The sequence below is a fragment of the Lepisma saccharinum genome, chromosome 10, assembly GCF_977018435.1.
Source record: "Lepisma saccharinum chromosome 10, izLepSacc3.1, whole genome shotgun sequence".
Classification (NCBI taxonomy): Eukaryota; Metazoa; Arthropoda; class Insecta; order Zygentoma; family Lepismatidae; genus Lepisma; species Lepisma saccharinum.
In genome coordinates this window covers 82,397,899-82,423,946 of record NC_139238.1, presented here as the reverse complement: position 1 = coordinate 82,423,946, position 26,048 = coordinate 82,397,899, and the positions used below count along the sequence as shown (strand labels likewise).

The window sequence follows — 26,048 nt, the reverse complement described above, 5'->3', positions numbered from 1 at the left end:
TTTGTTAGCAGACACCATAAAGTACTTCATAATTCATTACGAATATTTTAATCCAATCTCATGTCTAGAACCTTAAATTTTGTGTGTAAAATGTCACACACATAATGCTGGAATGCCCCAATTATATCTTGTGAAGTAGAGTGACTTTTTTTCAGAGTATAAAAATATTCTTGCCGAAAACAGGAGTTCCAAGGTTGAAAAATTGATATATCATGTTGCAATCAAGTGCAATCACGATTAGTAAGGAATGTAATATTTCTTTCATTTACAAAACAGCAGTTTGAAGTAAACAAGAGTGTGTAGAAGAATTTAGAACTGAAACTTATATCTTTACATGTAGGTTTTTGCAGTAACTGAAAGAAACCATTTAAGAAAGGTAAGGTGTTTTGCATATTTGCACCTCTTGAGGGCATATTATAGGTATTTTATAACTATCTTGGCCATACTAATTAGATATTCATTTTACAGATACAGTATACTTAATTACATTCACAATTATCACACAATGACAGAATTACATAATCAAGTATGGTAAAATTATTGCCAATTTTATGCATAAGTAAATATGCATTGGGTCCCATACATGACAATGTGAGTACTAAAAGAACTGATGGTGTTGGTTTCTCCACAGAATTTTGGGGCAGAATTAATGAAAATTAACAGGGTATCGTTTGCTGCAGGGGCTGAACCCTCCAATGTGTCCTGTACGTAATGCTGTTTCCAGTGTTCAGCATATTCTTCTCGAATGTTCCGATTTTAATTTTCTCAAAGTTTTAACTTTCCCAACAATTTGTCATCTGTGTTGGGAGATGACAACAGTGTTTTAGAAATAACACCATTAATACTTGTTTCCATGATATGAAAAACTCAATATTCTGACCAAGGCAGAAATTTATTTTATTATAAAACATAAACTAAACGTAACGTTTCAACCTTCTAGCAAGGTCTTCTTTAGACTCTGTACCAAGTACAAATGAAACAAGGTACACAACAGGAAGATATATATACACAAAAATCACTCCCCCTCCAAATCGCCTGTCAGGTGAAGTACAGTTGACAAGGGAAGGCCACCTGCTGGAATGTTCCAGAAAAAACATCTTTCTGATAATCTTGTGTTTGGAGGGGAGTGATTTTTGTGTGTATATATATATATATATATCTTCATGTTGTGTACCTTGTTTCATTTGTACTTGGTGCAGAGTCTGAAGGAGACCTTGCTAGAAGGTTGAAACGTTACATTTAGTTTGTTTTAAAATAAAATAAATTTCTGCCTTGGTCAGCATATTGAGTTTTTCATGTTTTTAGAAAATGTTGTTACTTTTTGAAAAGAGTGCGTTTCTTCCAAAGTTTTATTTTTACGGTGTCCATAACATTTGAATGTCTTGAACTTGTCCTGTGCAGGTTCCATTACAGCCTTGCACTTTTAACCTTTCTCTCAAGTCCCTCTAATATACTGAAATCGCCATTTGTGCCGATGCACCCAAAAATTTTAATTCAATCAATGAAACAAACTCTTTGTATTTGGTTGCCAACCCCAGTGGCAGTGGGGTTAGAACAGCATACTACGATGCCAGGGTCCCGGAATTAGAATTCTGGACTGGACATTGCTGTTCCTTGTGAATGTCTCTTTATGTATTTCATCATATCGTCACTCATCCTATCCTTGCAATTAAGCTAAAGTGGCAGAAAAGTGACAAAATAGCCTAATTTTATCAGTGGTCACCGAGGTGGCAAGAATTTCACCTAATGCTTGTGGACAAAATAAAGGAAACTTAAAATCTGTATTACAAGTGGAATCCTATTCATTAGGGATGGGACAGATTAATCAGTACTCTATCGGTATCGGCCGATATAGTCATATCGGTGTATTGGTTTGTCAGTAAAACTACAGACTATTTTACTGATTCAATATATCTATGAATATCTTATAATTAAGTGCAATATTCAGCCATTTGATTATTATTCTTATGGATATAAACTAGGGATGGGACCGATTAATTGGTACTCTATCGGTATCGGCCAATATAGGCATATCGGTAAAATTACCGATTATTTTACCAATCCGATATATCGATAAATATCTGATAATTTAGTGCAAAATTCTGCCATTTTGTTGTAATTTTTATGGATAATCTCCATGCTCTAATTTCTAAAAAAGTAAATGTCTAAATATGCAATTTCTTTTTCACTGCAGTCCCTTGAAACACACTTATTAAGGAGATCAATGAACCTTTCAGATTCTTCAAGGACCATTTTTAATTTTATATCGGATTGGTAGAATATCGGTTATCGGTATTGGTAATTTTTTTATCGGTATCGGTCAAAATTTCATATCGGCCTATCCCTAATATAAACATGCAATCTCCATGCCCTACTTTTCTTAAAAGTATAGCTCTAAAATATGCAGCTTCTTTTGCATTGTAGTCATCTGCTAACACATTTATTAAGGAATAAATGAGCCATTCAGGTTCTTCAAGGACCATTTGGAATTTTATACCGGATAGGTAGAATATCAGTTATCAGTAAATTTTATATCAGTACTTTATCGGTATCGACCCATCCCTACTTCTGATGACAAGAGTCCAATCATTCTCAACTGGTGGCAATCCTTGGCTCTCCAAATGCTTACCTGTCATAGAACAGCATGTAAGAAACTTTGGAAAGTTGGGAGAAGGTCCTCGTCATCTAAGGTTAATAACAAAGGATAAATCATTGTCACAGTAGCCTAACGTATAAAAACAATATGCATCGCATATGACTTACCTGTAATTCTTCGTAGAACTTGCTGACTAGGGAACCGACTTCTTTTTCATGTCGTAGCTGCATTTGTTCTTGCAGTGTTTCGATTACTTTGTTCAAGTTTTTGTCCTCTTTCTGAACACCATTTATCGGTCTAAGTTGAACTTTGTCTCTAAAGTTGGTGGTTGCTTCTGGCTGGATTTCATCTTTTGGTTCAGTGCTGTCGTCTGGCTCTTCAGTCTGGAATTGAATACAAAACAGAAATTCATTAACATGATTTGTTTGGAATTTGGTTATTTAACGTTGCATATATATCCAATTAGGTCAATATGTGACAATGAGTGATACTTGTGTTGTATTCCTACTAGGATGGGACCGATTAATCGGTACTCTATCAGTATCAGCCAATATAGGCATATCAGTACATCGGTTTATTAGTAAAATTTTACCGACCCGACATATCAATAAATATCTGATAAATTAGTGCAAAATTCTGCCATTTTGTTGTAATTTTTATGGATAATCTTCATGCTCTACTTTCTAAAAAAGTAAATGTCTAAATATGCAACTTCTTTTGCACTGCAGTCACATCGAAACAATTTATTAAGAAGGTCAATGAACCTTTCAGGTTTTTCAAGGACCATTTCTAATTTTATATCGGATCGGTAGAATATCGGTTATCGGTATCGGCCAAAATTTCATATCGGCCCATCCCTAATTCCTACCATCTTCACATTATGTCAAAGTTGGTTTTAAGTCCACTTTATGCTGTTAGGCTAATCAGCACTGGACTTATTAGTTCAAAGTGATGTCCAAACCACTACGGGCATGAATCTGGTATTGAACTTCAGACTCCTTGATTAAAAGGCAACAGAATGATCACTACATCATTGAGGAGGCCCTGTGTTTATCTAACTACACGTGATCCTTTATTTCCTTCTTGATGAAGCCAATTGAATTTGGTGAATTACTGGATATCAAATAAGAGCCACAGTGGTCTCATCGGTAGGGTGTGTGACTGCCACGCAGGAGACTCTGATTCGATTCCCGGGATGGCAAATCTAAGGTAGGAATTTTTCCAGCCTTGTCTTCACATAAACTGGCTCTGGGGCTCACCCAGCCTCAAATCAATGGGTACCTGGGGGCAACACGGGGGAGTAAAGGCAGCCGGAGCATGATGCTGATCACATCACCTTCAAAATGGCCAACATAAAGAATGTGTGGGCCCCTACCCCCACATCCCGTAAATGTGCCTTTATGGCATGGTGTTATATGCATGGGGAACTTTATCTTACCTTTCTGGATATCAAATCATTTCATATGCGTAAATGCCTTTTACTACATTAGTCTTCAAACAGTTGATGGCATATATATGACATACTTGATTTTCAATGCAATACAAGTATTGTAGGTGTGTCTAAAGGTGCTTTTTTTTAACAAAAAAGAAGAAATAAGTTTGAATAAAAAGCACCGACTTTTCAAATTATAGAATGTACGAAAAAACTACGATCAAAATAAAATATTTCACTTCACAGATGCCGATTCTCCCCAACCTCCATTTCTTGTTTACATCAATGCACATTTGAAAAGTACATGCTTAGAAACCCCCCATTGGAGAGGATTTACAGTGTAAAAAATGTTAAGTTTAAAAAAAGCAATGCTTTTGCCACTGAAAATTTACACAACTGACAAGTTAAGTTGTAAAAATAATGAAATTACCTTATCCTGAGCAGAAGTTTGTTCTTGCGTGCTTTGTAGCAGGTTCTCCGTGCGTTCCAACCTTTGCTGCAGAATTTTAAGTTCTTGCTCGAGTACCTCCACTTTCTTCAGTAATTCAGTTTCCTTCTCCGTGCTTCCAGGGAGCTCTGAGAGTTGAGGTTCGTTTCCATGAGTTTGTAAAGGCAAGCCAGGATGGCGCCTTGAGTGGTGTGAATGCAAATACGCTGCCCCAATGAAAGCCTTTGTGCAGTACAGACACTGAAATATATTACGAATAGTATAAACTTTTTTTTTTGCTTGTACGGTCAAGAGAAAATTACCATTATGTAATCATTAAAACTAGGGATGGCCAAATCTGGATAAAATTTTAGTTCCCAAGACTCAAGATACAAATGTTGTTTTTCATGATCCGGTGGAAGCTGTAGGAATTTCACAGCAGTTTTCAATAAATCCCTAACAATGTTAATTTTCTCCTGGCAGGACCTACATCCTTACTTATTCCATTCATACAAATAATGTCAATAATATAAACATAATCATAAACATTACCCCCGCACCCCCTATAAAGTCTGTGTGTTTATTATGTCCCCATCGGCAATCCTTTTATAAAACTTAACACTGACAACAATAGCAAACAATAGCCAAGCCGCTCCCGATAAGCGCGTGCACTCAGACGTTGTTGCCACATTTTCTTTACATTTCTTGTAGTTGCAAGGCACTTCTCATTATTTTTGCTCCATAACCACGTGTGGGGTTGATTCTTTTTAACTAGTTGTGTTGTGTTATGGTGCTGTTTTGTTGCTTTGTTATAGAGTTGTGCTTTTAGTTTTTCCTTAGACTTTGCATAATGCAAGTTATTACTCAAAGCTGCTAGTGAAAATCCTAAGTATGAAGACAAAACTGCAGGATATTATATCCTTCATGGAGAGCAGAGGTGCCCACCCCCCTCAAAGCCAATGGCGCATTCCCCCCAAAAATCATGTCATGCGTCCCCCCAGATTATATCATGTGCCCCCCAAAAAACATAATTCGCGCCCTCAAACCATATCGCAATCCCCACAAAGTATTTAATTACGACAGTGTGCCTACCGAAAGTAACTTTTTCTTAGCTTTACAGAACACTATACTTGATCTGCCCTTATTCACTAAACAGGGGTGCCCATCACTCAAGTCCACCCCTAAAATCATTCATAAACCCCCGAAAATAGTTTGGATGAATGTGTAATAGTTGATGTCTATTTGAATGAAATACCATGTTACATTGTCCATATTTTTTGATTGTTCGATTTTCGAAAAATCTTAAAGCTAGCACATTGATTCGTTAAATGTAGTAAATTAAAATATGTAAATATGCATATAAATAGTATTTTTGAGTGGGTTAATAAAACTCAATTTGAGTATTTAACACAAATTATTACACAACTTAAGATAAAGATAGAATTATTCAACCTTGGCAAACCAAATAATATGCTCCAGCTGTATGGCAGATTCAATTTGTTTCACGAGACATTACAGAACCCTAAAGTTCAAATCACAAACCCTGAGACCTTCTGTAAACAAAACCACGTGCATACAGAAAGCATTGGAAACTCATAGAAGTAAAATAATCCACACGAAAATTCAGCGTTGTTACAGGATTCATTACATAAGGTAAAACAATTGCCAATTTGTAGTATGGGATACGCTGCCGCAAATGACGTCTCACTTTAAACCCAATGCTCTTTCTTTTTTTACTTATTGCTTCACCTTTATGGTTAACTCTTTGCACCAGTAATCATTTCCCATAAATTTGGCTTCTTTCTTGCATGTGAATTGAATATATTTTACTTGCATTTTTTTAGACAAAATGATATAACATGGTAATGTATATTTCTAAGGATGATATAGATAGGAGTGTATTTGAAATTTGTTTGTAGATTTTATGTAAATTGTATCTTATGTAAATAAAATATATAATGGGCATAAACAGCCATATGTATTGCTGTAAGTCCAATAAATATATTGATGATGATGATGATGATCAAAACAAGACAAAAAGTTCGTAAATTTATTGCAGTTGGAAACTTTGACAAGCATCCTAATAATGATTTTTGTTCAGCCAAATATAGTGCACTTCGTAAAATAACTTGGTGACATGGCAAGGCAAGATAAGTGTGAACATTTTGCAGTAATATGCATTGTAACTTTCAATGAGCTTAGAGATTTGTGTACATAATGATATTTTATAAAAGGTAAAAAAAAGGTAAAGTGCTCCCCTGTGCATAGCACCATGCCATGAAGGCGTATAGGGGGTGTGGGGGTAATGCCCCACACTTTCTTGATCCGGTCGTGAGTGGGGGTGATGTGATCAGCATCACGCCCCTGACCGCCTTTACCCCCCAGGGTTTCCCCCAGGTACCCATGTTATTCGACGCTGGGTGGGTGCCGGGGCCACTTCCATCGTTAGAAAAGTTCCCGGATTTGAACCGGCCGGGGATCGAACCCGGGACCTTGAGCATGGTAGTCAGACGCGTTACCGACTGAGCCACCGTGGCCACATTGGTTATTTTCTAAAAATAATCATGTGAACAGCAAGAAAGTAGTGCAACTTAATTAATATTGCCTGTCTTATCCTTAGAAAAATAACATGCCGTGTTCTATGCGTGTGGGAAAGTTTCCGTGTTCTCCGAGCTTGTTTTCAAAACACCGGCAAGGACAGCCTTTGAAAAGGGGTGAGAAACAAATTCTACTCAATATTTATGTAACGTTCTGTCAGTGGTATCCTGAGAAACCAGTAAATGAAGTGGTTAAGTTCGTATCCCAGTGCAGTGGTGTGTCAGTGTCTGCAGTTTTAAGGGTTATGAAAGAGAGAATGACCGGGAGAGTAACAATGTATGCGGCTGCATATTCGTCTGATGTTTTGAGAGCGGGTTCTCACATTCAGAGGCTCTTATATAAAATGAATAGGTGCGGCGAACTATGAGTGTAACAGCAGATGATTTCGGTCATGAATCAGCTGACGCGGAGTGATACATCAAATCGGTGAGACCGTTTGTTTACAGAAGGTCTCAGGGTTGGTGATTTACACTTATAGATAGAAATTCTTAACCTCAGGGCGATAATATAACAGGGTTCCTCTTTCAAAGAACTCACCCTCACCCCCAGTTTTCCTCGGGTAAATATAATTATTTTAGTAACAAACCATAATGCATAACAATAATTACTTGGATTTTATCTTCAGTGAAAATTTAAAATTTTTATGTGACAAGTTAGAAATACGGATTCGATATATTTTTGTCTGAAATGATGCACCTGCTTTACATTAAGCAGTATACCAACACTAAGCATTATATTTTAAGAAGTGATGTTATTAATGAATATCGAGAATATCGCTTATGTCTTGTAGTGCAGCTATAGTATGAAACTTCACATTCACCTTAGTAAAGCACCAAACACGCATTCTCGCAACACATGGTTGCGTGTGAAGCAAGCAAGAAAATGTTTACACCCATTTCTTTACAGGCTTTCAAGAATATTAATTTAATGGGGTGTCAACACTTCCTTAAGATCCCGAGATATTTTGTCTTTTCCAGCTTCTCTTTCGGTACGTTTGGGGTCGAAAACGTGTACTACATACAATATCGCTAAATACAGTCTCCAAAATTTAATGTTCGAACTCTCTCCCCACTACAGAAATCTCTCGACAATCTAAGGTTTAACACTTTATCAAGAGCTTCCTATTTCCTCCTTTAAATTTAATACAATACACCAAAATTTCCATGCTAGTTTTAGACAGCATTGCTTCCTCCAAAAAAATTAATTCTCAGTCTCCACACCAGAATTTCCGCAACAGTCTAAGACAATAGTAATACACAAGAATTGGATACCCCCCTCAATTTAATGTTAATTTAATGTTCAATCCCCCTCTACCTAAAATACCAGCCATAATGTAAGACCTAGAGTTGGATACTGCCCCCCCCCCCATGTTTAATTCAGAATCCCCCCCAGAACCCCGGTGTCAATTAATGCCTAATATGTAAGAGTTGGATATTTATCCCCCCCCCCCTTTCGATAATACCCTTAAACACTTCCTCTTTAATCTTTATCTGTATTTATTTTCTCTTTCCATATTCTTTAATTTTGTTTCTCTTTCTTTTTCTTTTTTTCTTACAATTTCCTTCTGCTTTTCCTCTTTATCTCTTCAATTTGGCAACATCGCTTTCCTACTCCAGTTTGTTGCTTCTACTTCAAAAGAAAACCGCCAACTTGGGGGTTTCTTTTAACAAAGAGTACCGCTCCCTTTGTTAACCGCTGGGGATATAATGAACGCGTGGACTTTATGCCTTCATGGCATGGTGCTAAGCACAGGGGAGCACTTTACCTTTTTTTTTTACTTTATATAAACATAATTGATTTACTAATAATTGTCAACAGAGAATGACACATTAGTATATTAGTTTAATTGCCAAAAATTTCAGTAACCCAAAATTTTTACAAACAGTATACGAGGGGGTGATGATAATTATTGAGCCTTACCCAGAAAAAATTGAGCTAGGAGGTTGAAATTTGCAGTGTGTACTGGTCAATTCTTCTACATGTAATGGTGCAAAAATCGACTTTCTATGATTTTAACTTCCCTTTGTTTTTCTGGTCCAAAATGAAAATGGCAGCACCTCCAGAAAAGCTCTCCAAAGGCGTCGTCTTGTTGCAAATCGTTGTCCCTTTAGGTGTTTCTTCAGATGGGGGAACAGATGATAGTCAGATGGAGCCAGGTCAGCAAATAGGGTGGATGGGGCAACACGTGAAAGCCTAAGGAGGTCTGTGTCGCCATTCTTTCACCTGCAGTGTGTGGCGAGGCAATATCATGCAACAGGATGATGTCTTTTTGAGAGCTTTTCTGTAGGTGCTGCCATTTTCACTTTGGACCTGAAAAACAAAGGGAAGTTAAAATCATAGAAAGTCGATTTTTGGACCATTACATATAGAAGAATTGACCAGTACACCCTGCAAATTTAGCCTCCTAGCTGGGTAAGGCTCAATACTTATCAGCACCCCTTCGTACTACTTGTGACAAATTATGTCAACTTGCATTATAAAAGCACAAATTATGGTATGGAAAATTTTGTTATGCCATGAAATGGAAGTATAATTACCTTGTATATTCCACAGTTAGAAGCAGCATTCCCATTGGTTGTAACTTTTTGATGATCTACACATCTTACTTTATTCACCTCTTTCTTAAGTTTCTTCAAGTAATCATTCTTCTTCAGAAGCTCTGTTCTTAATTTCTCACAATCCTGCAAGAAAAATATACACAGTGATAATAGAAGTATGGAAGAGAGAGCTATTGACTGATAGCCATTATTACCTGATAATGGTGGACCAGGGTTCCCATTCATTTTGACAAAACAAATCCCTGCACATTTCCAGATTTACAGCTAATTTGAAAATAAATTTCCAGGCCATTCTTTGTACTTTAACATGGTAATGCTAATGTTTTAAGTGTTAAGCTGCACTTGCTGCAAAGGTTTATTAACCACTGTTTACAATAATTAAAAATAAACTATAAATTCAGCATGTTTTAAAACTCCTGCAGGATTCTAAAAAGCTAGAACTTTAAAGTAATAGGTTTATTACAACGAAATATTGTTTTTTACACAGAGGAAAATTTATAATTTTGTTTTGCAAACACTGCTAAATGACGTGTGTGCAGGCGATCACGTAATTCCAAGATGGCATCGATTTCGCAGAATACCCACACCTTTGCCCGCAAGGTCACCACATTTTATACCTTGTGATTACTGGCTGTGGAGACATTCCAAGACCCATGTGTATGCACAGAAACCAACACATCTTGACGACTAGATGTTCAAAATATGTGATGTGAATCATAACATTCCGGACAAGCACCGTCAGATTGAAACTAAGATTACAAGAGTTTTTGGACATGAATGGTGTCCAGCTGGAGATATGGCGATGAACTAAGGAACATCAAACATTAATTTTAAAGTTTCCTCTGTGTAAAACACAATATATCATTGTAATAAATCTATTACATTAAAAGTTATAGGTTTTTCAGAATCCTGCAGGACTTTTAAAACACACTGTACATTTTTATGTGTAATATCTCCAATCACAAAGCTAGTTCAATCAGAAATTAAATGCATTCTCATTCAAATCCTGGCGAGTACAAACAACACAGGTTTTTGGATGTACCATATTTTCAAAATTTCCCTGACTTTTTCTTTTCACTTAGTTGTTGACCTGCTTGACATTTCTAGGTCAATGGGAACCCTTTTGTTGTTGTGTTACATGTCTGATATTGCCATAAATATTATGTAAGTGTTGCTCTTCAAATCAACAGCTCATGATAACACATTGAAAGAATAACTTCATCTGACTGATTATTTCAAGCATGAAACACATCATGTCACCTGTTGCCTTTTGACATTTATATGAAACAGTTTAACTATGTGCTTGCAAAACAGGTGAGACACACTGAAATGGAAGTACAGTTGCACACAAAAACAGCACACTGAACAGTTATTATACTGGGTGTCCAAAAAGTCATTCCAACAAAAGAAAGTCCATTACTGGAAAACACCATTCATGTGTAATATCACTGGAGGCATGTCAGAATTTTTTTGGTTTAGGTGGTAAACTTTTTCAGGAGTTGCTGATTTAAGGTACATTGATTGATTGATTGATTTAGTTTATTTTACTTCGCGTTTTGTGGCTCTTGGCTAATTTGCGAAGATGGGGATGAGTGATGAAATGATGAATAGACATTCACAAAGAACCAAGCCCGAGCAGGATTTAAACCTGGGACCCTTGGTGTCGCAGCACGATGTGCTAACCACTCGACCACAGGGTCCGGCAAGGTAAGGTACATGTAGCACCTGTGAGGGTAGGGCCCCCACCCACACATTCTTGATCTCTGCCATTTTGGAGGTGATGTGATCAGCACCATGCTTCGGCCACCTTTACACCCCAGGTATCCATTGATTATTATTATTACTGATTATTATTGATGCTGACCATGTGATAATTTGAAATTTTGTGCACTGTTAACTGATGACTTTCCCATTTCCTGAATGCAATCTAACATTTTCAAGGAATTTCTATCATTTATAGTACAGAAATCTTCAAATATTAATCAATTTTGGTACATGGCCATTTGAATTTTCCTGACCATTTGGGGTCCCAAAAATCGGGAAACAATTTCTCGAAGTCTGGATCAGGATGAGAAATATTTATTCTCAAACCTGGTATCAACACTTTAGGATCTCACACATGTATGATTGATTTTCGCTTTATTTTACTTTGCTTTTTGTGCCAATTTTTGGCTAATTTGCGAAGATGGGGATGAGTGATGATACGATGAAACTGATGAATGGACACTCACAAACATTCATGCTCAGGCCAGGATTTGAACCTGGGACCCCTGGCGTCATAGCGTGATGTGCTAACCACTCTGCCATGGGGGCTGGCTCACACGTGTATGTTAGTGAATGATGACACCCAGTGCTAAGTCACATGGACACTGTTACCGGTGTACTCACGTCGCCTGCTTTACCATAGAAGCAAGCTCGGCTGAGAAAAAGCATTATGCAAAGTTCACTGATCCTATCAACAGGGATGCAATTATCTTTGGCAGGAGTGGTGGCTGGTTTTCACTGACATAGCTCTGCACTGTTATCTGCTTTATGTGGGAAGACAATAAAATTATGCCTCCTACCCCATATTATGTAACTTATGTAACTCCTATTATGTCACCGATCTTACACTTGTAAACCTTGAATCCCCATGCAAAGAAGTCAAGAGTGTTAGATCTGGTGACTGGGGAGCCAACATTCTTGGTGACCTCTTGACTATTTGTGTTTTAGAAAACTACTTTTCGAACACCCTGTATTATATAAAGTGGAGTGGTTATTACCTCTGCTGCTTTCCTAAATCTTCTCTCTGCATCGTCAGCCTTGGAAACCAGAAATTCTTGACAATGAACTAAGTACTCGATTATCATCTGGGCAAGCTTAAATACTTTTACAAAGTTTGGGTCGAGGATCTTCAAGTCATATTCTAAATCTAAATTGAACTTAACAACATTGTCAATATTTTGTTGAAGGGTTTGGATGTCTGTTTCTCGAATCACTCTATCAATATCGATTGCAGCTGAAAGCAAAGACATTGAAAAACAATATTAAAAAATATTCAAATCCATTCCAAACACAAAAATTGCAAGGAAAATAATGGTGTGCAAAATGTTGCTCTCAGTGACAGCTGGTTGTTAAAAGGCCATCATGAGATAATCAAGTAGTTCTAGTTCAAATTCCTGGAATGGGAAGAAATATCAAAGGTTAAATGTTAGGTCATCCCAAATGGATCCCTTTATACAGGAATAAACTAAATACTCTGGTAACTATGTAAATGTGCTATTAAAAGGGATATGCTTATTTTGCGTAATAAGTGCAGTTTTTAAATCAAGTTTAGAATAATATTCACAATTTTAAAACCAAAATGTCATTTTATGTACCACTTTTCAACCGCTATAACAGCGAAATGTTATTATATTTACTGCTTTTGACTTGAAATTGACTGCTTTTGTACCGAATTTTGAGTTTTTATTTACCAAGAGAAATAATTCTATAACAAAAATATGTGCCTCTAGTCATTACATGTTTCTAGGGAACAAGTGGGATATTATAAATGGCCTTTAAGGGCTCATGTGCCATATACTTGCATTTACTTAGTTGTCTTGTAAGGAATATTTTCCTCTTTCATGATTGTTGTTAGGTTCAAGATTGGGGGTAGGTCATAGAGCGTTTGAATTTTTTTTTAAAAAACCCAACCCAACTGGGTTTAATTGTTTTTTTGGGTTTAATTGGGTTTTGTCGAGCTTTTATAAATAAAATGTGAATACATGTAATATAATTCACATTTGTAATTGCCGCTCAACCTACCCACTGCACTTCTCTGCCCGGCACACCAACTAGCAGACCACAACAAACTGCTAAACCATAATAATGTTTATTTTTTATCCTTTATTCTCTTATGATTTCCTGGTTACCTCTGTTGATAGCAAGTTTGTATGTTTGAATTGATATTAGCAGATGTATCAATAACGGATACATTACGACTTTTGTCAGAAGCATCAAGAAATCAATTGCAGGTGTGTACTATTATCTTCAGTCACAAGCATAATAAAATAGCGATAGTATAGATAGTATTCCCCGATAGTAGATCGAAAGAAACTGACTTCAGATCTGAGTTCAGTGACTTTTATTTATTAGAATATATTTTGTATGGCAACTGAAAGCAACATATTTTCATTTGCGTAGCTTTCTTCATTTAACAATTCACGCTAGCGCCTCAACGATAGTAGTTACAGAGGAACTGACTTCAGATCTGAGTTCCGTGACTTTTATTTACAGCCTACATCTACAGCTTAATATAGTCCTATGCAATTTCTTAATAAAGATTAAATGTTTGTATTTGTGTCCTGAGCTCTGATATTTCGTTCTACTTCATATCAATATTACAAGTGTTGTGCATTTTCAATAGCAAAATTAACCTCTAGTTATAAAGACAGTTGTGATCGCATTCTAAGAATCTAAAATGCAATTTTCATTAGTATACACCTCTATGGCATTCCTTCATTTCAGAAATCATTGAAATACCAAAGTTAATGAAAAAATACACTGGCTTTTAAATTATAATTTTTTTTTCAAGTGGGCCCTGATGTTATAGCATGAAGGCATAGTTTCAAGTTCACTTGATGCTTAAAAAGGTCTGGGCCTACAGTTCGAAGTGGGATCCGAACCATTGTGCAATGTATTTCCACTGGAAATCAAACCTGGAACAATTTGATTGCAAGGTAACAGTGTTACCAGCATCAGGGAGGCTCTTCAGGTAGAAGTCATTGGCCCTATAATTGGGGATGCTGCTAGCTTTGGCAATGATGGTCACTGATTCAGTTGTTTTTTGCCGATTCACCCCCCATAATAACCACCTGCAGCTATGATGTGGAAAGGAAGAAAGTTATGCCTCGTACCCTATAGTTACATTTATCTACAGCTCTGTACACAAGGTTAAGTGTTTAATGCATATGTACATCAACGAATTCATAAATAATTTGTGACATTTTATTACAATCTGCTTCACGTACAGATCCATGAAAGTGATTTCAGTTAAGATTGTATGAAAACTGGTGTAATGTGAAAAAATTACATTATCTATTTGTCGATTTAATACCATTGACATATAATTTAATATGTTAAAGCATAGCTAGTGATGGCACCAGAAAAGATGACTGGTGTGGCATAAGGCAGTCGCAAACACTCCAAAAATAAAATACAAAAATTAATATTAGGGATTAAGAACATTTTTTTTATTGCTAGGGAAGCATTCACCCCTCTCTTACCTCCCCCTGGTGCTATCACTGAGTATAACGAATGTCATTTTAGTAAGCATGCATTACAAGAAAATGTGAAAACACAGAGGTCTCTGTGTACTCACCTATTGTTGTCCAGTTAACATGACCCACTCTACTTTGAAATCTAAAGTTACTATTATGCTTTGCATAATTTACAGCACTGTGAAATGCTTCTGCTGAATCATAAATTGCCATTTTATTGATGCTAATATATTTTGTGGCATGTCAGCAATTCCCCACTCCCCGGAATCATGCACACAGTTGTTTCAATTTGCACTTTACCATCTTTAAGAGCACCGAATTTTAGTTGCATGAACAGTCATACAGCACATTCTTCCACAGAATCATATAACAGGTGCTGAAACAAGAGACAAAAAAATATATACAAAAATTGCAAATCTGAAAATCAAAATCAAAATATATGTAAATTAGCACTCTTTTTCATTGCTCTAATATTAAAACACCTTTCAAAATGGCTTTAATATAGAAGTGATAGACTCGTGCAAAGTTTAATTGCATGTATAATTTAAAATTATTTTCCCAGTAAACAAAAAATCAGACAAATGCATACATCATGCATGCACACACACACAAAGTGGTGCAAAAGTCACTTTACACTAATAGAAAAATCAATTTAAGTAGTAATGTCACAAAAATAATATTTATAATTTGTCATGAGTATTTCACATAGCGTTGATTGATATCACTGATATTGGAAGTTTTGCTGGTTGTTTCTGGCACAAAGATAGGAAAACAAAAACAAATCACTGGGGCCAAGGAAAACAGTTCAGTTCAATTACAGCACCTTGAACACATAGTGTGGAAAACGACCCAAGAAACTGGTTCCCGAGATGGATGACAACATAGATGGCAGTGCAATCAGTACGGCTGCTAATTTTCTTATGAAAGTAATGCAGCTTAGTTTTTGGAATATATTGTGTAGATTTGTTTGTCTTGAAAGGCGGTACATGAATTAATGGAAACAGTTATTTTTTTGAAGTGATTTGCAGTCACGAAATGGCATTAATTTGGAAAGTAAAGTAAAATAAAATTAATAAATAAATAGCATCCGTAACACAAAAAGAAACATCGCAATGTGATTCTGGATGTCAGGTGTTGCATTGTGTACTAGAGTTTATTTCTCTACGTTATTAGAATATAAATAGTATGCTGAGAGATGTTTCATACCGAGGCGACAAACAACAAGTGTCACTTGGAAGTGAGCAGTCGGTAATCAATGCAGCCTTTCGAACCATAGGAACACAAGCTCTGACTGCACTGTTTCCTCAAGGAGATTTTAGAGCAAAGCGACAAACGATATGGGGATTTTGCACCTAAGTGACACATATCCTTCTGTTCAAGGCAACTTTCATACCGAAGCGACATGCGACACATGTCGATTAGAAACGAACCAATCACGAGCAACATTTCACATCGTAGCGGCATGACAGGCAGCACAGGTCAGAGTTCGGATTGTGAAATCCTCAAGCGATAAGTGCTGCTTGTCGCTTCGGTGGGCAATCGCCCTAAAGCAAGACACTCATTGCATCGCACATGTGTGAACTACAAACCACTCCAACACTCTTGCAAGCTATTGAGGAAATGGCCCAGTTTGAGTGACACGTGTGGCTTATTGTATCGCCTAGACCTGTTGTTCGCACAATTAGCAGCAAACGCTTGCTAATAGACTGAAGGCACCTTGTCACTTAGTTGGGAACTCCCCCTGTAGCATGTCACTTCGATCTGAGCACCCTTCTCTTAAGGAGCTTTCTGACCGATGGAACAAGTAGCATGCGTATAAACATATGAATGTGTCATTTGCTGTTTGGACCCTCATGTGCAATAATGCTATTTTACAGTCTGGAAGTGTCTGTGTCACTAGTCACATCAGTGTGAACATCCCGTGTCGCTTGTCCCATTGGTCTGAAAGTTTCCTTACACTCATGTTGATGGCACTAAGGAAGTTTTGTGGGCTTTCTCTTGTCTCTCATGCAATCATCATCATCATCATCGCCGCGATTATTTTTAAGCGGAAGAAAAGAGACCGTGAATATCAAAAAATACAAATTCTCCAGTGTGTATTTCTTTAAAAGAAATGGTGATCAGTGCTTGAAAAATCTTCTTCAGAGCTAGGCGCCAGCTCTGAAAATCAGGTGCCAGGAAACCACCTACTAGCAATTGTGGACACACTAAGAAGCTAAGCCAGCCCCTGTGGCAGAGTGGTTAGCACATCACGCTACGATGCTAGGGGTCCCGGTTTCGAATCCTGGACTGGGCTTGGATGATTCTGAGTGTTTGTTCATCAATTTCATCATATCATCATTCATTACCATCTTCACAAATTAGCCAAAAGTGGCACAAAAAGTGAAGTAAAATAAAGGAAATCAATCAATCTATAAGTATCTGAGCATCAACATATTCAAAACATCGCTAAATCATGTGAGAAAGTGGGAAAGGGGGGGGGGTCGAAGAGTAAGAAATTGTTACTGATTCTATGGAATGTTCACAACGTTGATAAAAAAAATCACTTGCTAACTTACCCTGTACTGCAATTTGAACTTAAGACTCTTCAAAGTTTCGTACATTGAAACTTAAAAAAAGAAAACCTGCAATATTTCAGCAAGAGATCACAGTCGCCAAACTGAAATTTTTAGCCGCCATGGCAACCTGGCCATCGGGATTTTTCGAGTTCTGTGATGATGGTGATGATAATAATAATAATAATGTACCTAATTCATATACCAAAATTTAAAGTTACCAAGAGCATTCCATAATAACAGGACGTGGTCAGTTGTCTAGAATGTTCGTTAATATCTTCACGACCACTGTACCAAATATCATAGCAATTATCACATTCATAGAAATGCTTTATGAAAAAGAATCAGACGTAGCAGCAAAAACCCCATTTACTTCCACTATAAGCAGACAAATACCATGCAGCAAAACAGACACCATCGCCTCTAGCGGTATCATATTCGAGTGGAACCTGCCATCAGGGATGGCACTACAGGGGGGTGGGGCTAGGGAGGGCTGAAGCCCCCCAAGATAGGTGTCAGCCTCCTAGATTTTTGTATTACAGTATATGCATTTTGATCGAAAACCTTAAAACTAGAAGTTTACATTTTCCATTATGAAACATCCATTGTTCAAGTACATTTTCTAGCTCTGTTAGATCGCAAGGCATTACGATGTGTTGTAAAATCAAAGGGGGCCCAGGTGCAGATATGCCAGGATAACAGTGGTCACTGATAATTTATTTGATACCAAGTAATTGGCCAGTCATGAGTCTTCAAACTTACTACGAAATCTGATGCCTGTCTGTTATGCAGACGTATTCAGTGGCTGTGAGATTGTTCTTTGATAGTTGGAATATACAGCTAAATGTGTACAATTATTAGCCTCTAGAAAAATCATATCACAAATTAATTTTATATGAATAAGTGGGACAGCATTCAAAATCTACAGAAGGGTTATGTTTCTTTTCTGCTTGTAAGTTCCTCATTCGAGTACCGACAATTGCATGAGTGTAAGCGATGTTCTCTTATTGGTATCATCGTTATAGCTATCCTTATCACTGAAATATTTGAGAGGGAGAAATATGTTAAAGAATCAAAGAGGACACGAACTACCTAATTCTTAAATGCTAAGAATTGGAAGATTAAAACTGGACTCCTAGCCCCTATAGTCTATCGATAAACCTGATATCAAGGGGTCCTGGGTTAGATCCTCGGTGGAGGTAACATTTCATTAAGTAGTTCGGATTTGACTAGAAACTGTAGCTCTCATCCCGATTAGCACCTGAGCATATAGAGGACCTTAATAAAAATTCCAAACAACTAATAATTGCAATACGGTGCAAAAATCAGCATGCATGGGCAAGTTTATTGCTCACAGTTCTACTCCTACATGTTAATTATCATTTATGAGGTTAGAAAATAATTTCTGCAGTACTGTCTTAGTGGTATCCGTGAAGGACAATCAATCTTTGGTTTAATTCTGATCAGTATTTATGCTAATATATTCTGAAATAAAATTATAATCTTCAGCGATTATTTTCACTAATCAAAATGCCCAGTGCAAGAGTTGCAACTATATTCATTGCTTTTATGTCAATGTTTTTGTCTCCTAGTGGAGGTGAATTTGTAGTGAAAATCATGTTTGTTCCTTGAGAGTGGCACTTCCTAATTGGACGGTATTTCTCGCATATCCCCATTTTTAGCTCTAAGTTCTGAATTCTAGTCATTGAACAAGAAAACATAAGATATTTCATCATGGCAGCAGAAGATAGCATCATTAAGACACAAAATTATTGCATTTTATTTGACATGAAAGATCCGTGACTAAAAGTACTTTTGTTTATGATGGAACAAAATTCAATGATTTATCTTTGGATTTGACTGTAAATATTAAGTAAATACTTTTTAACCCGAGAATTTGAATCCGAAATCTGTAGCCCCCCACATATTTCAGGCTGCCCGCTAGAAAGCCCAGAACAGCGTGGTTTTCCACAGTACGTATTCAAGGTGCTGTAGTTCAGTTGAAGTGTTCTCTCCGTTTCCACAGATGTTAACCAAAGAAAGAAGCATGTCCACTTTCACAACTTGTTATAAAAGTGGTGTAACTGCTGTTCTGAAGAGCACATTTCACATAGTGCTATTTAGAATATACAAGACTAATTTGAATTAGATGGTGCTCTTATGGTTGCTATCAGTATATGTGACCTAGGACAGCATGGAAAATAACGATGTTTGGTTGTCGCGAAAAGTCCATAGGACAATTAGCTGTCAACTAACCTGATAGTTCATGTTGGTCAATCCGAAGTATTTGGCATGAACAGAAGTTCAAAGTGTACATTCTTTATCTGTTCCATGGACTGTTGGAAGGTGATTAAGAGAGAATACTACAATTTTGTGAGGTGATGCTTGATCAGTACAAGATTGATCCAAATTTATTTTGTAAGACAATGTGATCTGATGAAGCCACCGTTAAGCTATCAGGTATGCAAATTGGAGCAACTGCTCAATCAACCAGGAGTGAATGTTTTGGGTGCAATATCGTCATATGGTGTGATGGGGCTATACTTTATTCCTGTAACCTCAATGCAGATAAATACTTGGACTCACTATGGAATCATGTATAAGTACACATGGTGCATATGGACAACTTTGATGAACTCTACTTTAAGCATGATGGATCTCCTTCCCATTATCGTCAAGATGTTTATGTGTACTTGGTTCAAGGCTTTATCCATAGATTGATAGGATGGTGTACAATCATTCACATATCACCAAGTTCACTGCACCTCACACCAATGAACTTCTTCCTGTGAGGTGGGGTGAAAGATTCAGTGTATATGAGGAAACTGCACAGAATCATTTGAAAAGCTGAAGAATCATACTAAGGATACCGTTCAGTTATTGGACAGCAATACCAAGCTGTACTGTATCTCCTTGAGTTAGGGTGTTCCAGACAGACTCAAGGTATGTGTTCATTCAGAAGGAAAGTGAAATGATGTAAGGGCACAAGTACAGATTGTTTAATTCTGATTTTATCATGGTACACAGGCATTTATTTTACATGGTTTGATTTCTACTTGTTAACACATACAAATTTAGGTAATAATCAAAAACTATTTTTTGATAACAACTCGTTTAAACCAGTTTCAAAATTCAAATACTTAGAAGTAATATTAACAAATGAAAATTATATTAAAGAGGAAATAAAAAGTAGGCTTAATTCAGGAAATGCATGTTACTTGTCTCTTCATAAACTTTTATCTTCTCGTTTAATATCTAAGAAACTAAAAGTTAAAATATACAAAACAGTAATTTTGCCTGTAGTATTATATGGGTGTGAAACTTGGTCCCTTACATTGAAAGAGGAACATAAATTCAGAGTATTTGAAAATAAGATCCTTAGGAAAATATTTGGACCTAAAAGGGACGAGGAGGCAGGTGAGTGGAGAAGGTTACATAATTTAGAACTACATAATTTGTATTCATGTCCAGATATTATTAGAATAATTAAATCAAGAAGACTTAGGTGGGCAGACCATGTGGCACAAATGGGAGAGGAAAGAGGAGTTTACAGGATTCTTGTTGGGAAACCTGATGGTAAGAGACTTGTAGGAAGGCCAAGACGAAGATGGAGGGACAACGTTGAGATGGACCTAAAGGAAATCGGTAGGGATGGAAAAGAGTATATAGATTTTGCTCAAGTTAGGGACAGATGGAAGGCCTGTATTGCTGCAAGCCATGAACCTTCGGGTTTAAGAAGGCTAGAGAGTTAGTTAGTTAGTTAATCTGTTAACACATACTTTGGAGTTTTAGTGATTACTTACTGTGTTTTTCATTTAGAATGCTTTTTCAGTACTTTAGTATTATACGGACTACCCTCATTTCAGACTGTCTGTTTTCTGGGAAAGCAAAAGAAAGTACCCTTTATTTTAATGCTAAGAGAACCTAACCTGACCACAAAGCATATATTGAACAAAATCTAAGTGTTTCTTTCGCTTTCCCAGAAAACAGACGGTCTGAAATGAGGTAGGGTGAATCGGGGTAAGTGTGATCATGTTCTGTGACAATTACACTTTAGTCTTTCATAACTTGGGCAGTGTTAAAATGTTTTGATTCAAAAGATTCTCATACCCAAATATGTTCATGTAAATTTTTCATAATGTGATATATTCTGTGAAGCAATTTTTTTTTACGTTTAGATTGTCCTGTGGCCTAGAAGAGGAGAGAAATAAAACTTCTTATTTCCAGTTTAGTTCGTTTGAATAATGGCTTAAAAGTTAACATGCAGTATCAGGTTTGAATTATGGCTTCTTAAAATTTAACAGGTTATGGGCCCAGCCCAGGTGTTCATGAACTGTGCTGCAATGTACTTTGGAGTTACTTCATCACAGTGAAAAATTTTATCGTAAATTTTTTGTGATGTACTCATGACTGATCACATGATATGATGTAGTGCTTGTGAAGCTTTGAATCGAAATTTGTGCAATGTAATTTTTTTTGTACGAAAATTACGGTGTCATGAAAATTGAAACAAATTCGATACTACAATGACGACTCCAATCGTGATTAATAGTGGACAGCCAAACATTGAAAAACTGGAAGGTGTTAAGAATTACGCTACGTGGAAGTTCGTAATGAAATTAACTCTGATCGATAGTGGTTTATGGGACTGTATCGAAGCAGCTACTCCAGTGGATCCAGTTCGAGACCAGAAAGCGTATGCCAAGATTTGTTTGTGCGTGCATTCTTCTTGCTACCCACATGTTAGAAATGCTGCAAGTGCAAAGGCAGCATGGAAAAATTTGAAGGCAGCTTACGAAAATCAAGGTATAAGTAGGCGCTTAGCAATTAAAAGAAGACTGACCAGAGTGCGTTATGAAGATTTTCCTTCAATGGACTTGTACCTTGGTGAAATAATCTCATTACAACAAGAGTTGGCGGACGTGGGTTGCAGTGTCGATGATGAAGAAATCGCCGAAATTATGTTGATTGGATTGCCTGAAGAGTTTAATCCTTTGGTAATGGGTATTGAAGGAACACAGACGAAACTTACCAGCGAGTTTGTGAAGTCACGGCTCATGCAGGGTGATTTTCGACGAAGTGAAAATGTTTCCAAGGATTCTGCATATTTAGCTTCAGATAAGAAGAAGGGTCCATTTGTACCTATTTGCCATCATTGCAAGAAGGAAGGCCACATAAAGCCTAGATGTCCTCAACTACAGAAGTCTAAGAAGCGGATGAAGAAACATACAGTTACGAAGCAAGGACCAAGTTCTTCGCAACACAATAATTCGTTTTTGTTGACTACCCACAGTGCTTATGCCAGTAAAATATTTAATGATGATGACTGGTTACTAGATTCAGGGTGTACTTCACACATGAGTAAACGTAAAGATTGGTTTGATAATTATTCAAATTCTAAATCATCTGAAATTACCATTGCAAATAATCAAAAGGTGATCAGTAATGGAATTGGTGATGTGAAAGTAAAACTCAAAAATAATGTGCAGAAGTTAATATCTAAAGTGATGTATGTTCCAGATATTACTGCTAATTTGTTGTCTGTTAACAAAGTTACTGAAAAAGGTTATGTTATGCTTTTCGATGACAAACGGTGTAGTGGTTACAATGTATCTGATATTGAGATAAAGGCTACTCCAAAATTTACAGCAACAAAGGTAGGTGGCATTTATAAGTTAGACCAGGCTGAAAATTTGTCCATGATGAATTTAAACAATACTACTGTAAATTCTCTTGAAAATTGTGAAGAGACAGTAGCTATGTTGTCAGTTAATGCTTCACAAGATGTATGGCATAAACGTTTAGGTCACTTGAATCTAAAAGGAATGATATCTTTGAGAGATAATTTAGCTGATGGAGTATGTTTTCATGATGACACCCCAAAACAATGTATCCCTTGCATTGAGGGGAAGCAGAAAACTGCATCCTTTCCCAAGGGAGTGGCAAAAAGAGCTAAAGAAAAACTAGAGTTAATACATTCTGATGTTTGTGGACCAATGTCCGAATCAAGTTGGGGTGGTGCACGATATTTTGTTACTTTTACTGATGATTATACTCGCAAGAGTTTTGTATATTTTCTTAAATTTAAGCATGAAGTATTTGAAAAATTTGTAGAGTTCAAAGCTTTTGTAGAAAATCAGTGTAATTTAAAAATTAAGAAACTTAGATCAGATAATGGTACAGAATACTGTAACAAGAAATTTTCTGCATTTCTCAGTGAACATGGTATAATCCATGAGACAAGTGTTCCATATACTCCGCAACAAAATGGAGTTGCCGAGAGACTAAACAGAACAGTTGTAGAAAAGGCTAGAACCATGCTTCATGATGCTAATCTCAGTAAGAGATATTGGGCTGAAGCAATTTCAACAGGTGTATACCTGAAGAATGTTTGTCCTACAGTTGCAATTAAAGATGCTACTCCAGAGGAAATGTGGACAGGACATAAAGTTAATCTAAGTCATCTTCGTGTATTTGGTTGTACAGCATATGTTTTGACACCAGACTATAAACGAAAAAAGATGGATAGTAAGTCAAAGCCATACATTATGGTAGGTTACTGTGAGTTTACAAAAGGTTATAGATTAGCTGATACTTCTAATTCTGGTAAGGTTATTAAAGCAAGAAGTGTTATATTCCTGGAAAATGTTGCAGGGTCATGTGTCGATAAGACAGATGTCAACACTGACATGTCTTCTGATGTAATTTTACCTCTGACTGTACAGATACCATTTAGTGGATCACAAGTTAAAAACAATGACAGTCAAAATATTGTAGGTGCTAGACAGAAATCTGAAGAAAAGTCAAGTGACACTTTATGTGTTGATAGTAATGTCGGCGAATTATCAGAAGTAACAAATTCAGAAACTGCTGAATGTTCTAATGTAGGTAGTGATTTTTCTCAAAATGTAGAACAAGAAAATGGTAGACCTGTTAGAAATAAGCAATTACCAATTTGGATGGGTGATTATGATTTATCCGACACATCCTTTATGAGTTTTGAGGAACCTGTAAGTTTTGAAGATGCCACAACATGCAAAGAAAATTCCAAATGGAAGAGAGCGATGGATGATGAATATAAATCACTCTTGAAGAATGAAGTTTGGGAATTAGTAGATCGTCCAAAAGACCAGAGTGTAGTTAAATGTAAATGGGTATATAAAGTAAAACAAGATGTAAATGGGGATGTAGATAGATACAAAGCTAGATTAGTAGCACGGGGCTTTACGCAACGATACGGTATCGATTATGAAGAGACGTTTGCACCTGTTGTAAGACACTCTACTCTCAGACTTTTGTTTGCTATTGGTGTGGAATACAATATGGACATAGATCATATTGATATAAGTACTGCATTCCTGAATGGTGATTTAAATGAGACAATTTATATGGAACAACCACAAGGTTATCAGGTTGATAATAAAGTGTGTCTACTCAAAAAGAGTTTGTATGGTCTAAAACAAGCAAGTAGAGCTTGGAATCAGAAAATACATGATGTATTAATCAAAATGAAATATGATCAATCAAAATGTGAACCTTGTGTTTATACAAAATGTATAAAGGGTAAAAAGATGATTGTAGCATTGTATGTTGATGATATTTTTGTATTTAGTGAAGATGCATGTGAAAAACAAATGTTGATCCATGTACTGAAAGAACATTTTGATGTTAAACTATTGGGACCAGTAAGACATTGTCTAGGAATGGAGGTTGACAGGAATAAGAAATTGAATACTCTAACTTTATCTCAAAAGCAGTATACTAAACAGTTACTTACACGTTTTGGTATGAATAATTGCAAAACTGTTTCAACTCCCATGGAGCTAAATGTAAAATTAGAAAAAGCTGAGAAATGTGAAACCAAATTTCCCTATCAGCAATTGGTAGGTAGTCTTATGTATCTAGCAGTTTGTACGCGACCAGATATTGCTTTTGCTTGTAGTAAACTCAGTCAATTCAATACTTGTTATGATGTAAGACATTGGGTTGCAGCAAAAAGAGTCTTAAGATATTTGGCAGGTACACTAGATTATAAACTTAAATTTCAAAAAGGTGGAAATGAAGTAAAAGTGTACACAGATGCTGACTGGGCTAATGATTTGGTAGATCGTAAGTCATACAGTGGTTTAGTTGTAAAATTTGGAGGCTCAATTGTAAATTGGGAATCAAGGAAGCAACGAACAGTTGCATACTCAAGTACCGAGGCAGAGTATTATAGTTTGGGTGATGCTGCCAAAGAGGCACAATTCATGAAAAATTTGTTATCAGAGATAATTGATATTAAGGTGACAATTACAATTTTTAATGATAATTTAAGTGCTCATAAAATTGTTGAAAATTCTCAGCACCATAGGCGTACAAAGCACATTGATGTACGACATCATTATATTAGGGATGCTGTTCAACAAGGAGATTTTCATTTGGTTTATCAACCAACAAATGATATGATAGCAGATTTGTTAACAAAACCTGTATCTAAAATTGTGCATGACAATTATGTATCACAGTTAGGTATGAAATAATTATAGTCACATGTATGTAAAGTATACATATTTGAGTAAGGGGAAGTGTTAAAATGTTTTGATTCAAAAGATTCTCATACCCAAATATGTTCATGTAAATTTTTCATAATGTGATATATT

The 26,048-nt window shown here is 36.4% G+C and overlaps 1 protein-coding gene across 2 annotated transcripts in view; it reads right to left on the bottom strand.

Moving 5' to 3' along the window:
• LOC145993990 (uncharacterized) overlaps positions 1-26,048 on the bottom strand; it is a 99,996-nt gene that overhangs the window by 68,124 nt on the left and 5,824 nt on the right. For both annotated transcript variants that reach the window (XM_083130024.1, XM_083130025.1), the window contains exons 2-6: positions 14,953-15,227; positions 12,374-12,609; positions 9,591-9,734; positions 4,459-4,716; positions 2,764-2,979 (exon numbers count right to left, since the gene is read on the bottom strand). In XM_083130024.1, coding sequence (XP_082986150.1) covers positions 2,764-2,979; positions 4,459-4,716; positions 9,591-9,734; positions 12,374-12,609; positions 14,953-15,064 — 966 coding nt within the window. In that variant the 5' untranslated portion in view covers positions 15,065-15,227. The remainder of the gene's footprint in view (positions 1-2,763; positions 2,980-4,458; positions 4,717-9,590; positions 9,735-12,373; positions 12,610-14,952; positions 15,228-26,048) is intronic.